This window comes from Antechinus flavipes, chromosome 4 (genome assembly GCF_016432865.1).
Source record: "Antechinus flavipes isolate AdamAnt ecotype Samford, QLD, Australia chromosome 4, AdamAnt_v2, whole genome shotgun sequence".
In the NCBI taxonomy this organism is placed as follows: domain Eukaryota; kingdom Metazoa; phylum Chordata; class Mammalia; order Dasyuromorphia; family Dasyuridae; genus Antechinus; species Antechinus flavipes.
In genome coordinates this window covers 205,545,614-205,560,428 of record NC_067401.1, presented here as the reverse complement: position 1 = coordinate 205,560,428, position 14,815 = coordinate 205,545,614, and the positions used below count along the sequence as shown (strand labels likewise).

Below are 14,815 nucleotides of genomic sequence, written 5' to 3'. Positions count from 1 at the left end.
TGCCAAGAAAATCTTGAATAGGGTCCCAAAGAGTTGGACATCACTGAAAATGACTGACTAAAATATTTCAAATATTGAGAAGAGTAGTTATATATGACTTGGAGCAAACACACTGTGGCCAGGTCCTTGCAGTAGAGATTAGTGAGGGGCCTTTCTGGTGTTACAATTACTTAATTGTAAGTTAGCAGAATCTAGTCAAAAAAAAAAATTCAAATAAAGAGTCTCAAATTCCTGTATAATATATCCTGATGATTTTCTGCCAAGTCTTTAGTTTCTAATTTTCATTTTCTAAATTTAATTTCCAAATGAATGTGTGTGTGTGTGTGTGTGTGTGTGTGTGTGTGTGTGTAAGGGGCGAGTGGGAATAAACTAAGTTAAAGACATTATTTAACTTTTAACTTCTGGAGAAAAATTCAGCCAAAGACACAGTATACTGTTCCCGTAAATATAACATTTGGTGGGCATCATAATTGTTAAAAAGGCTAACAAGCTGTTTGAGAGATAAGGGGAAGGCTCAATGGTTATACAGAATGACACAAGGCTGATTTTATATCTGATGACAAGTTTTTTCTCAGTACATTTCAACCAAACAAATCCTGAATGAAATAAATCAGGCCATCATCTTAATTTTGTCAATAATCCCAAAGGAGAGTCCTACTTTTTTTTTTTTTAAACTTTACCTTCCTCCTCATTTTGGGGATAAGTTGGGGCATAGAGTAGACATATATTATTTGTAGATCTGGTGAATTAATCAAAACCAGATGGGGAAGAATTTCCTGATGATTTCCATGAACATCATTCTGTTCCAATGTGATAATTCTCTTTTTTCCTGATTGTCCTTGCTTCAATTATTTCTTCACTTGAAGGACAGCACGGTATAAAGAACACTGAACTTTGACAGGAGATCTGACTCCATGGATCTCAGTTTCCTTAGTTTTCTTATAAGGATAATGACCCTTTGTACTACCTGCCTTTACAGTTCCTTATTGGGAAGAAAACACTTTATAAACCTTCATAAGTCAGCTATACTTAAAATTGTCTGCTGAAGACAAAGTTTTGTGTAGAGATGAGGGTCAGCGGTGATTATGGCTAAACTTTCTGAATAACTAGGCTTTTTCCCTATTTGTTTGCCTAAATTTACCTATAAAACTTTATCCTCTCACTTGGCAGTGATAATGATGTAGTAAAACAGAGTTCCCACTCCCAATGAACACTTTTTTGAGGGAGTGTAAATGGAAGAGAAGCAGGCTAAGGGGGAAATATAGCCATTCTCATTTATAAAATCAAGACAATCACAGTTGCGCATTTTCCCAAATCTTTGGCTGTATTGCAATGGTTGGTTCATTTTTGTAATCTCCAACTAAACATTTCCTAACCATGGATTAACAATATAGTTACTGACTGGTTTCTTTTAACAGTATTTATCCAACATAACAAAATAAACTGCAATTTGTTATACTTTTTTTTTTTACAAAACATTTTATAAATATTTTTACAAAATGTATACAAAGCAATTTCAAGTGAGACATACTATACAAATGAAGGTATTTAAGCAAATAAAGTCCATACCACACTGACAATAAGGGACACATCCTCTTGAAGTCAAGTCAGTCTGTAAGGCCTCCCTAATCTAACAAATTGTACTAAATTCTTCAGAGTTAAAATATTTTTTTTTTCGTAATTGCCAGTTCAAAATTTGCTTTAACTTTAGGCAGTATTTAAGGGACACGGAAAATCAAATGCTTAATAACAAATTCACATTTTCCACAACAACAACAACAACAAAAAATGATTTTCGTTACGGAATACAAGTAGTCCTAAAACTTAGGTTAGATTAATGAACCTGAACAATATTAGCCATCCAAGGCTGGTTTCATTTAACCTGTTCCAGAAGGTGTTCAACACATGAGAGCTCTGTGTGTGTGTATGTGTTTGTGTGTGTGTGCATGTATGTCTGTGTTATAGTGTACGTGTCTCTGTGTATGTCTGTGGGTAACCTAATCCGACAAGAGTAAAATACATTTTGTAATCTTCGTCATTATCAAGAATCCTTTGTCCATAAAAAGTAAACTTACATATAGGACACAAACATTTACAAGGTTTATTTTGGTAAATTAAGCTCTCCATCTGCTAGACAAATATTAGGGCTCTTAAACCCTATAAAAGACAAAATATGGAGCAGCTGGGGTCAGGGTAGAGAAGGAAGGAAAGATGGTTCATAGGCATGAAATCCATCTTCTCACTCAAGAACACTACCCTACTGGCTTCTCTGTATGTAGGCCTACAGTAAAAGTCCTGATGGAAATTAAGGTAGCCTAATTCCTAAGAGGAGTTTGAGAACTTGGAGGCTTGGAGTGGGGTGAGGTGAGAGGGGTTTTATGATAATGGTGCCCAAACAGAAATTTCAAACTGGCAATGTACCAACTCAGTCTAATATGTTACATTGGTGAGGTCTGGGGAATGTTGAGCTGTGACAATTCACATCCTGGATATTGGCACAAATTAGTAAAAATAGCAATCCTTTAACAGCCTAGATCTTCTGGTTTCTAGTTTTATAGTGAGGAAGAAGGGTGCAGAAAGGGGGCAAATGGCCCATCGAGTCTATGAGGACTACCTTTATCACAGGTTAATTAAAACAGAGGAGGAGAGAAGATAAGAGAAGAACAGTTTCTCTCTTCCCCATTAAGTGTAAGTTGCTGCTCTTTTAAATGATCAGAGACCTAACTTTCTCTTTTCAGGTCACTCTAAAAGATAAAACACCCAGCATGAGAGTAATGGGTGGCCTCTGCCCCAGAAACATTCAGAAACAGGCCTGGAATCTTGGCAACAAATGATAAAGTAAAAGGCTAAAGGATGCACATGTCAAGAGAAAGCAACAGGCAATAAGAGGGGAAGAAAGACATGAGATAGAAGAGGGAGAGTGCACTGCTGTCATCATAAAAGGTTTCTGGTTTTGAACTAGCATATATACATATATGCATGTATGTGTGTATATTTTATATATATATATATATGAATATTTTTTTCATACAGTTGTTCAGCAACAATTGAGAAACTGATGGATACAACAGCATTAAGGACAAAAATAACAAAAGTGGCATGCTCTGAGGAAAGGAAATGAGTAAAAAATGAGCTGGAAGGAAAAAAAAATAAATAAAGCAAGAACAATCTATTATCATCAACATGAACACTGGCCAAGTACAAACCATCAAAGGGCATCCTTTGGCTCTAAATTTTTTAAAAGATCTTTCCTTTCAACAGTGGATTGAGCTGGTTTACTTTGGTCTTTATGTATTTTGGTAATTGTAATTGCTACTTGGGGCAACTAATATTTTTGACAGTTAACAATCATAAACAAAGCTAAAGTCCCCTTAAAAAGTATAAATTAAAACATCATAACACTGTTTTCAAATGAAAGTGCATTTTGACACTTGGTGGGGTTGGTTTTCAAAATAAAATCAAAGAAACCCAAACAAACAAAAACATACCACATCATAAAGATTTAGTTTGACTATATCCAATTGTAAAATGCAAAACTTTTTCTTCTCAATAGTTAACATATGCATTTAAATATATACACATATATAATAATCATGGCTCTATCATGGCCTCCTTCCCCTGTACACTTTGCCACTTAAAGAGTCTAAGCTCGCATTATTAATTCAAGTCATGCTATTGTGACTAAAGACAGAGCATAACTTAAATGAAATTCACCAGATACAGACATACCATAAAGCAGGAAGTTTTGTTCCAGGTGCCCTAGAAAAGGGCTTGGATGATGGAGGGAGCCCTGCAATGCCCTGCTGCTCCTGTTCAGGCTTCCCAGGCCAAAGCATGGGGATTTTCAGCCAGAGAGCCAGCTGCTGCTGCTGCTTCAAGGCGGCCTTTAGGTCTGAGGCCATGGAGTTGCTCTTTCCCTCTCCCCCAAAAACAAAACTCTCAAACAGGGTATGGATTGGGACTGAAAAACAAAAGCAGCTTCTATTGGTCTTGTTGGACTTTTTTTTTTTAAATAAATATTTTTTCATATGATGTGTGATTGTCAGCATTTTACTTCGGGCCTAATGGACTGTGATCTCATTGAGTTACAGTGGTTTTTTTTTTCTTTTGTTTTTTTTTTTTAAACAAAACAAAACAAAAATGACCATAAGCACTATCCTAACACTTGAGATGTGTAGGGCCTATGAGACTGCTTTCTAACAAGGATGAGCTTTACTGGGTATCTCCCTGTAACCACAAGTATTGCTTTCAAACACAGAATAAGATTGAGTTTAAAAGGGTGACCTGTGATGAAAGATCAGGCTGGTTGGAGTTAGGGGATGCTTTCCATTGGTTCTTGCTAGAAGAGAACGTTAACTTGCCCAGGGGATTGCTTCTATTAACACTCGAGAATACTATTTACAGCTGCTTCTAAAATGGAATCAGTTTCTACACCACCTTCACTGGGGTCCGGCATGAACCTTTCCAGGCAATTTTCTGGCGATGCCATTGGGGAAAAATTGGGGAAATCTAATTCGATGGAACCACTGCCAGCCATGTCAGTTTGGAGATGTCTCCCGGGTTTTTTGAGTTCCAAGATGTTTTTGAATGTCGTTTCTAAACTCTTAGTGAGTTGGAGATCTGGTTGGGGTTCACCTGACCCTTTCATGATGTCTGTGTGTAGAACCTCATTCTTTGGAGAATTCCGCAGAGTTTTGTCTTGAAGGGAATTGTTACATGTCCCCTCTGAGTGAGGTTCAATAGTATTACTTGATCGCTGGCTGTCCGTACCATGATCTAGTCTGGATGAAGTTTTCAGGGGGCCTTCAGAGCCCGGAGAGCACTCCGTCCCCCTGGCAGAGTCTCTCCTGACTACCTTCTCTTCAGCTGTGCCCCCAAACTGAATTGTACCTGCCTTGTCAAATTTTAGGGCTTTGCCAAGGCATTCTGTTTTTTTAGAAATATTCCCTCCTGGGGAGACCATAATGTGGTTAGGCACTGTATGAGGCTGGTCATCATTTGCTGGTTCTGCCATGCCTAGTTTGGCTCGGTCTCTGCTTTGTACCTTGGCGGTCACTGCCAGGTTCAGAGAACTTGATGCTTTGTTGCCAGGCTGGTCACTCCTGCCAAATTGTGTCTCTTCTGTAGCTTTATCTAGTTGTTTGGAGGAACAACAGAAATCGGCCTGATAACCATCTGGAAGTAGGAAAAAACATACCTGAGTCTATAGCTTTTGTGTATGAAAGACATTTAGTGAATGGACAAGACAGGAGGAGCCAAATGAATAGAAGCTGGGTGAGTAAGATGAATAGGGTAAACACATATCAGATTCTATTATATTACTTCCTATCCTTTGAGAGGGTCTGGTTAGCAAACTTAGAGTATCCAGAAGCTTCATGTCTAGACTGGTAAACCAATCAGCAGGTTTTGGTAGGCACCAGCTTGGAAACTTGGACCTCTCTTGGAATGTGGTGGCTTGAAGAAATGTGGGTCAATTAGTTGGGCTTAAAAGCCCTCCCCAAGCCTGGTTACTCAGATGTTTTTTTTTTTTTTTTGTCTTCCCCCTCCCCCACTTTTTGGGAAAAAGTCTAAAAACATCTTAGACTATAGGCATCAGGCCTGGAATGGTTTTCCCCTTACAAGGTACAAGCAGCTTGAATTAGGTCATGAAGAATACCTACTTTTCCCCAAAAAAAGTGATGGAGCTTCAAGAAATCTGTACATATAGACAACAGCAAATCTAGTCATGCTTTGTTGAGACTAAAAATGGTCAGCAAGGTCATTAAGAAATGCTTTCATCTCGGGACAAGTAGGAGAATTGGATGGAAGGCATGGAACAGAAACAACTGTATTGAGCAAAGCTAAGAAGAGTCCACAGGATGGCTGAACTGACCTTGAACTGAAAGATCATGAGGCCTACAGAAGTGTTGCAATGAGACTTTAGGGAAAAAGAAAGGAGTTAATTCTTCAGTTAGAAGATGAGAAGGTCAAAAGGATACATGATAAAATCCATTAAAAAAAAACAAAAACACCTGAGCGAATTGTGCATTGTTTTCTATCCGGACCTACAACTTCATTGCCTTTATTCTCTGCCCAGTTTGTAGATCCTTAAGGACCACCAAGCTTTTCTAACTTGCTGCTGAATCCTCTGATTTGTGTTATATTCCACTCCTGAAATAGGAGAAGATCTTGCTTTATCTATTTATATGCACAGCATTTCACACCTAAAATCTGGAGTTGAGGGGAACTCTAGAAGCTACTGAGTCCAATCTCCTCACTTTACAAAGGAGGGACCTGAAGTACAGAGAGATTAAGGATCCCAGGATCACACAGCTACTAAATAGTGGAGTCACATGGGAACTCAAGCCCAATCCTTCCTAAGCAGTAATATAGGTGCTTAATAAATGTTCATTCATTCATTCGCTAGTATAGGGAACTCCTGGTAAAAAAAAATTCTCTCTACTGTATTACAATCTTAGAGAGGTGTTTTACAGATTCAAGATATGGAAAGACTTAAGCCTGGGAGTGTTCTGCCTCTAACACTACCTCAGGCCTCTAAGAACTGCCTAAATCTTGGAGTTCCAGAGCTAGAGGGCATACTCTTAATAACAACTACTATTAAGGGACAGGTTCATACAAATATTATCGTATCTCCAGTTTCCAGATGAGGAAGTTGAGATCACACAGCTGGGAAATAGCAGGCCTGGCCTCAAACCTGATCCTTCAGTTTTTACATTCTTTCCCCAAGATCATGCTGCTGACCCTGAGATCCAAAGAGGAAACTTTGGGGAAAATACAACATATCCTTCCCTGTAACAAGTAATAAACATGCAATTTCTTATACAGAGTGCCTCCATAATAGGACAAAAAGACAAAAAAAGACTCAGGTTGACTGAAGGTGAGGAAAAAAGGAGCACAGTGACAAAGGCAATATGCCAATGTCTAAGAAACAAAGAAAAGCTAGAGAAGAGATGAAAAGGGTGGCAGAAGTTATTGAGACAAATTTGGATTCTTCAGATGACCTTTATGCAGGATGCTTGCCGGGGGTACTGGCAAGAATCAGCCCCTTACTGAATGGGACTAAGTGGGTGACAAAAAGCCTCTTTTAGGAAGAAGGTGAGTGGGTACCAGGGAGCTAGGTGAGCGATGAGAATTGAAAGCAAAACAAGAGTGGAATTAGGCAAAAAGTTACCAAGATCCCTCATTGAGCAAGGAGGACAAAAATAAGACAGAAAAATCCCATGCATTTTAAAAATATTCACAACAGTATTTTTTGTAGAAGCAAAGGATTGTACACAAAGTAGGTGTCCATCAATAGGAAACAGCTGGGGCATCTAGTTGGTACAGTGGATAGAGCACCAATCCTGAAGTCAGAAGGGACTGAGTTCAAATCTGGCCTCAGACACTTCACACTTCTTAGCTATGTGACCCTGGGCAAGTCACTTAACCTCAATTGCCTCAGGGGAAAAAAAAAGGAAATAGCTAAACAAATTTCAAGCATGTCACTTTAATAGATTATTGTGCTACAAAATAAGACAAATATAAGGAATTCAGAAAAACATGGAACACATTTGATGCAGAGTAAACTTAAAAAGCAATAGATTAAAACACACACACACAATTGTTACTATAATGTAAATGAACAGAAAACAAAGCTGAACAACATACAATTAACCAAACTGTGACTTGGAGAAGTGATAAACAAATACATCTCATCTCATTGCTTTTGCTAAAGGGGCTGAGACTATATGGGTGTATAATACCATATGCATAGTCAGTTAATGAGGTAATATTTTATTTAATTTAACTTAACAGATTTTTTCCCTCTCCTTTGTAACAAGATGATGCTTCTCAGAAACTTAGGGGAGTTGGGGAAAGTGAGCAGATCTGGAAATGATTGAGATAAAAACAAAGGGAAGATAATTTTTTTATCTGTACTTTGAGTACCCATCTCAACTTGCAAAAATTCACTAAGTTTTAGAGCTGAAAGGGCCTTGGAGATTGCCTAGTCTAAGCCTCTTATTATTCAGAGGTAAAGTAAGAGCATGTTACTCTTAGGATAGGTGAGATTTGATTCCAGTCTTCCAACCATAAACTGTTGTACTATGATATGTTCCTTCTTCATATGTGTGCTCAATAATGCTCAGAAACACTTTGAAAGCATTGCTAGTATTAATCTGTTGCAAATATTTGTTAAGTAAAATCACGAACCATGGCTTAGTAAGAATTACAGGCTATTAGCCAGGAAAGAGACAAATAGGCAGGTAGAGAGAGGGAAGAGGAAAGAAAACATATATTTGCTTTAAGTTTTGCATCTATGAAAAGAATTTTAAATTAAAAATGGAGCACTGAGAAAACTGATCATGACATGCTAAATAGATACTATAAAACTGGTATACAGAGAAATGCAAGAAAATTCATGGTAATTCATAGGAGATATAAGCAGAAAGAACGTTATCATCTAAAAGTGCCTCCACTTTTTCTACTTAACCCCTTACAATCTTGCTTTCCACCCTGTCATTCCATTGGAAACTGTTCTCCAAAGTGACTAATGATCTCTTAGTTGCCAATTCCAGTGGCCTTTTCTCAACCCTTATTCTCCTTGACTTTTCTTCAGCCTTTGTCACTGTTGATCACTGTCTCTTTAATATTCTCTTCTCCCTAGGTGTTCGGATACCACTCTCTCCTGGTTTTCCTCCTACCTATGTGATCACTTCTTCTCAGTCTCTTTTGCTGGATCCAGTAGACATCTTAAATTCAATATATCCAAAACATAACTCATCATCTTTCTCTCTAAGCCCTTCTTCACCCTTTGTAACATCCCTATTACTGGAGAGGGTGATGCCATCCTTCCAGTCCTTGAGACTTAGAATCTAGAAGCCATCCTAGGTCCCTCTCTCCCTTAGCCTCCCATATCAAGCTGTTGCCAAACCCTATGGAATATGTCCCATTCTCTGCACTCTTTTTGCAGTCTCTCATTACCCTCATAACTGGATTATGAAAATAGTCTACTGGTGGGTATGACTATTTCCAGGTTTTCTCTATTATAAAATATCCTCCACTCAGACACCAAAGTGATTTTCCTAAAGCATATGTCCAACCACGTCACACATACCCTTCCCTCTTAATAAACTCCAGTGCCTCTGGAAGGAAAAACAAAATCTTCTCATTTTCAAAGTCCTTCCTAACATAGCCCCTTCCTTCCTTTCCAGTCTTCTCACACCTTATTCCCCAACACATACTCTCTGTTCCAATGACACTGACCTCCTGGCTGTTCCATGAACAATATACTCTTGGCTCTGGTATTTTTCGACCTTTTCTCTATGCCTGGAACACTTGCCCTCCCTCCACCAACCTGATAGAGAAAGCCCTTTTAATTCCAGTGCTTTCCCTCTGTTAATTATTTATCCTCTCTATATATTTGTTTTGTGAATATATTTGTATATATTTGTTTGCAAGTTGTCTTTTCAGCTAGTCTGTAAGCTCCTTAGGGCAGAGAGAGTCTTTTGCCTCTTTTTGTATTCCCAGGAATACAAAACACAGTGCTTGGCACATAAGCGGTGCTTGACAAATGTTAATTAGATTGAATGATAAAGCTCATTAAAATTCAATTTCCAGTGTGCAGGAGGTCTCACTGGTATCACTGAGCCTTAGCACATGTCAGACTGAAGTACAGCAATGAAAATGATCATTTTCATTCAAAAAGAATAGAATGAAAGGAACAATGGAGAATATACTGTAAATCAGGCACGTATATTTTCAAGTGTACATCTACAAACCTGAGTGGGGAAGGATGGTGCATAAAATCTGAATCAAGGAGGGAGCAACAGAAGTGATCCTGATAAGGCAAATAGGCATATGCCTCAGAACACCCCAAAAGAGGAAGAAACAGAAAATGAGTTATGGATTAAAGACAACATGGAAGGAAGATACATTTGTGATGGGACCTTTTACATCTTTTCTAGAGACTGGTTTCTGCTAACTGAAGAGTATCTGGTACATACCTGCCTTGCTGAAATAGTTAATCTTACAGAGGACAGAGAAAGTGACCAGGAGGTCTGTGGTCAGAATGAATAATTCTGACTTAATAGAAGAGGAATTGGTTGGCAAACTAGTTATGATGAGAAACCTTGGTGACAAGTGATGATAGAGGAAGGAGGCTCTGTTCCTGCCAGATATTCTGAAGTGTACCTTAGTAGGTGGAAGAGTGGATTCCAGTGTGTTTGGAGAGAGAGGGAGGAGCCCACAGGCTGAGTTACCAAAGGAGAAGAGCACAAGATTATAGAGCCCACTCTCAAGAAGATATCAGAGGTCTTTTGGACTAATGCTGACATTTAAGAAAGAGGAAACTATGGTCCAGGAAATGACTTGCTCAAGGTCACATAGGTAATGAGGCAGGATATGAACTCAGGTCCCCTGACTTCACAGAGAGGACTTTTTCCACTGTCCCATGGTCTCCTTATGACACGGCTTAAGAGAGATGGAAGACACTCAAGAAAAGTGCAGTGATGTCAACACAAATGATTCCAAAGGATAAAGAAAAAGGATCTGTCTAAAGAGTTCAATATGGCTGCAAAGGTTATGACCTTAGATTTTTAAAAACATAAGACTAAGTCAAATATATAAGTGTCATCATTTAGTGAGACCTATCAAGAAGGCTAACACCTCAAATCAACCAATGCTTGCAAAGATGCTTTTTAGTTATGTTGGAAACAAAAATATCCAAAAAGGAATAGGATAGACTATATTTTGGGACTGGATGTAGTGATGACATCTGATTACAAGACAATCTTGCTTCTATTTTCCCAATCAAGGAAAATAACCTTTAGAATGGGAAAAATTAACAAAAATTGTTAACAGGGAACAGAAACTCAAGATCAGTGGGAGACAGTGAGAATATCTACTTGCTCTAAATGATATCACGTCATTAAGCATAGACGAACTACATCTATAGATGAATTGGTAATCATCTCTGAAAGACTATGGAAAATGAATAAATGCTAGAGGACAATGTTATTCCAATTTTCAAAAGGGTAATAAACTATTACATTATAGTTATCTTTATTTCAATTCCTAACAAAATTCTAGAATAAACTGTTAAATGGATGATTTTCAAGTACCATACTTTAAAAGGGAAATGTTAATCATTAAAAATTGTCATGTTTAGTTAGAATAAATCTTGCCATTTTCACATAAGGAGCTACACAGTTTAAATACTTTTTTTTAAGACTGGTTACTAAACTAGTAGGTCGGAAGAATTTCATCGATATAGCTAGATTTTGGCAAGATTATTTATTTGCTTTTATGTTATGTACCAGATGATAGTACAGTTACGTGGTTGTGGAAATGGCTTAACTGATTCCCACAGGCCCCAAAAGTGGTGACGAATGGATTGATGTCAGATTGAAGACGATAGTATTCCATGACTCTAACTCCTACAACAACACCAGATATTATTAAAATTAACATTTTAATATGATTAAACTTCAATTTTTAAAATTAAAAATGTTAATAGTATTAAAGAAAATCAGCTTTTGTTTCAGGAAGTTTAGAATCCTTAAAAAACTTTGCAATTTCCTGAAGGCTCTCTTTCCCCTTCCTATTCAATTCTAGGCCAAATATATTCATGGTCCATTTGTAATTTCTGTCCAAGTGTATATATAGTGATTAACAAACACTATAGATTGTAGTATTCAACTGCATTGCATAGTCTAGGCAATAGGCATTCTTTCTCCATTTGGTTTTTCCTGAGTGGATAGTTAGGTCAAATTTTTTTGAGTCACCAATGGACTGAATTTATGAAGTACACATAACTATATGTTGTCCAAAGGGCAAAGAACAAGTACACGGAAGCTGTGAGTAGGCTACTACACACTACACATCACAAATAGGAAATTACAAATGAGAAGAGAAATGAAGGATGCCATCAAAAAAGATGGGCTACAGCAAGAGCAGGGATTACTGTCTTGACAGTACGCATGCTCTGCTGGTATCCTAGCCATGACAAAAAAAAGGGGCCGACTAAGTACACTTTGTGGACCCTGTGGGTAGAACTTATTAGAGAATATAAATAAGAGGAGTACAAGATGAGACAACTTATGATATGCACTATTGGAGGAAATATCCATATTAAGAAGATCAATGTTTCATTTGAGGTTGAGTCAGCTCTAAAGCAGGATACTGGCAGTGGTAGAAAGGCTCTATTCAAGACTCTGTTCTGTCAACATCTGGTGATGAATTATTTAGCTGACCAGAGATCTCTCTAGCTAAATGTGAAGGAGTCTATCACTAGAGATGATTTTTTTTCTTTTTGTCATAGGAGTTTGACAACTATATACAAAGTCAGAGGAGCTATGGATTAGATTTTGATTCAACTTATGGAAAAACTTCCTAAAAACTTCTAAAAATAGAATGCCTCAAAGTAGTGAGTAAAATAAACAAAGAAAATAACTGAAAGATTGTTTCAACTTTATTTTTTTTCTTCTCTAAGACAGAAAATTTAAACTAATCTAAAGGAGTACAAGAGGGTAGAGTAAAAATCTATGCAAGTGACAATGAAATGTTAAGAATGAAAGGAAAGCTCTATCTGGCACAGTTCCTTAACTAATTTTTGAGTTAGTAAAATATTTGAGGGTGGCTAAGAAGTTGGGAATTTTATATATGAAAATAATTTAATCACAAAGGTCAAACAAAATTAAAAAATGAAATTTAAGTTTTATAGAACACAGAGCTTTCAGGGAAACTGACAAGGATGCTGGGAGTTTTTTTATTTAATACTTTCTTCAACATTATTCATTTTCCTATTCAGTTTTCACAACTTAATTCAGATAAAGACTCTTGTTAAAAAGTTTTGTGACTTGCTTACCAAAAAAAGTTTTGATATTGCTTACCAGGATCTACAAGGGCCAGGCGTTTATCTCGGGAAAGAGAAGCTCTTTCTTCTTGATTAAACATCCTGTCAATCATCACCATCTCAGCAGAAGGATTTATCCGCTGAAAAACAAGAAATAAAATCATTTTATATATCTTTAAAATCATTTCTAAACATGTCTTCAAATCCAAAAGGGAGAAATAAAATAACGCAGATTTAGTTTCCAGTTTCTTATTGCTTCTTTTTACTTCATCTTCTGTCATAATTTATGTGCTAAATTCCTTACAGTGAATTTTAATTGACTTCAACAAAAGTCAGATTTTTTGTCCTTATTAAATAGGTAATTTCATGGGTTTTATTTGTAATGAGCAAGTTATATATTTTTCTTTTTAAATTCAATTTTATTTTCATTTTCAAATTTCTTTCCTCCCTCATTCATTCACTGAGAAAGCAACAAGACCCATTACAAATACAAATTACAAATTGTCAAGCAAAACAATTTCTACATTAATTAGGTCAAAAAATATGCTTCAATCTGAACTCTTGAGTTCTTCAACTCTCTATGAGGAGGAGGTGGGCAGAAGGTTTCATCATGAGGTCTCTGGAACTGTGTAGTTGATTCCTCTGTGTTGATCAGAGTTCTAAAGTCTTTTAAAGTTGTTTTTACAATACTGTTTAAATTGTTCTCCTTTATTTATTTCAAGACTTGTCTAAACCACAATCATCTGAGAACAGTTCAACCACACTGATAAAGCTTCTTACCTGTTTTAAATGCTTCTTCCAACTTGATCAGTTTTGCTTCATTGATAGCTATTCAAGTTAAGAAAAAATTCTCTCATAGTTTTAGAGGTTTTCCTAAAATCATTTTATCATCATTGGCTTAAGAATTTCTTTTTTAATAATATTCATGCGAGAAAAAGTATCTCTATTGATATTGCATCATCCATAAAATAAGTTATAACTTAAAGGAAGTTCTTGGACTCTCAAAGGGGATTTGGCTTGCCATCTTTTCCCAAGGTCTTTGTTTCCTTTTCTACTTAACTAGGATTTAAGATTAATTTTGGCATAGTCATTTCCATGTTTTTTTATTCCTTAAAAACTTTTATCCAATGCACTATATTCTGTACCTGCAGTCTTTCTTAGAAGATCTCCAGTAATTTATTTGTGCAAGGAACTATCTCCCCCCTCTTGGAAGAGGCAGGAGACTATTGGGTACAAAATGTTGCAAAAGCTGTCAGATATAGCTGCTGCTGTATCTGTCAGCTTATTTTAATTAACTGATTTTCTTTGTTACAAGGGAATGTTCAAAGGAAAGAAGGGAGAGAGCATAACAGGAAATTGTAGTGATGTATAAACAGAAGACATCAATAAAGTAAGAAAAAAAATACTGTCACCTCTTAATTTCTGAATTGAGAAATCATGTCTGAAAGCATGCTGTCTCTTTGGGTTATTTATCTCTAAAGCAGCTGCATGACATGCAATATGTTTCTGTAAACAAATCTACCTGGCTTGTAGGTCTTACCATGGCATCTTCTATAAGCAGACATCTATATTTGTTAAGCATAGCTTGGGTCCTTTTGAGGAGTTGAGTAGCAACTGATTCAAATTCACTATCCACTAAAAAAGAGAAAAGACAGGAAGAGTTTTCATCATCCAGGACATGACTTATTTCAGGAATTCTTCAGGCTAGAAAGGATTTCATGAAGTCATCCTTAGCTTTAGCACTGTGTCTGGCACATACTAGGCTCCTCGTTTCCCTCTTCCCTTCCCTATAGAACCTTGCACTAAAGGGTTACAGTTTTGTACTTTTCCTTTTCCTCCCTCTCCTTCATCCCTTTCCACCACTCTACTCTGCCTCTCTGGTCCTGACCTCCTTTTAGTTCACAGGAATCCAGAATCCCCTATTCAGACTGGTGAGCTTGGAGGTTCTCTTGTTCAAATCCATGCTTTTGTATATGAGTAAAC

At 37.0% G+C, this 14,815-nt stretch overlaps 1 protein-coding gene across 1 annotated transcript in view; it reads right to left on the bottom strand.

Annotated features, from left to right (window-relative positions):
• Nucleotides 1-1,303: 1,303 nt before the first annotated feature.
• BICRAL (BICRA like chromatin remodeling complex associated protein) overlaps nucleotides 1,304-14,815 on the bottom strand; it is a 73,045-nt gene continuing 59,533 nt past the window's right edge. The window contains exons 10-12 of the mRNA XM_051996976.1: nucleotides 14,373-14,467; nucleotides 12,870-12,972; nucleotides 1,304-5,175 (exon numbers count right to left, since the gene is read on the bottom strand). Coding sequence (XP_051852936.1) covers nucleotides 4,379-5,175; nucleotides 12,870-12,972; nucleotides 14,373-14,467 — 995 coding nt within the window. The 3' untranslated portion in view covers nucleotides 1,304-4,378. The remainder of the gene's footprint in view (nucleotides 5,176-12,869; nucleotides 12,973-14,372; nucleotides 14,468-14,815) is intronic.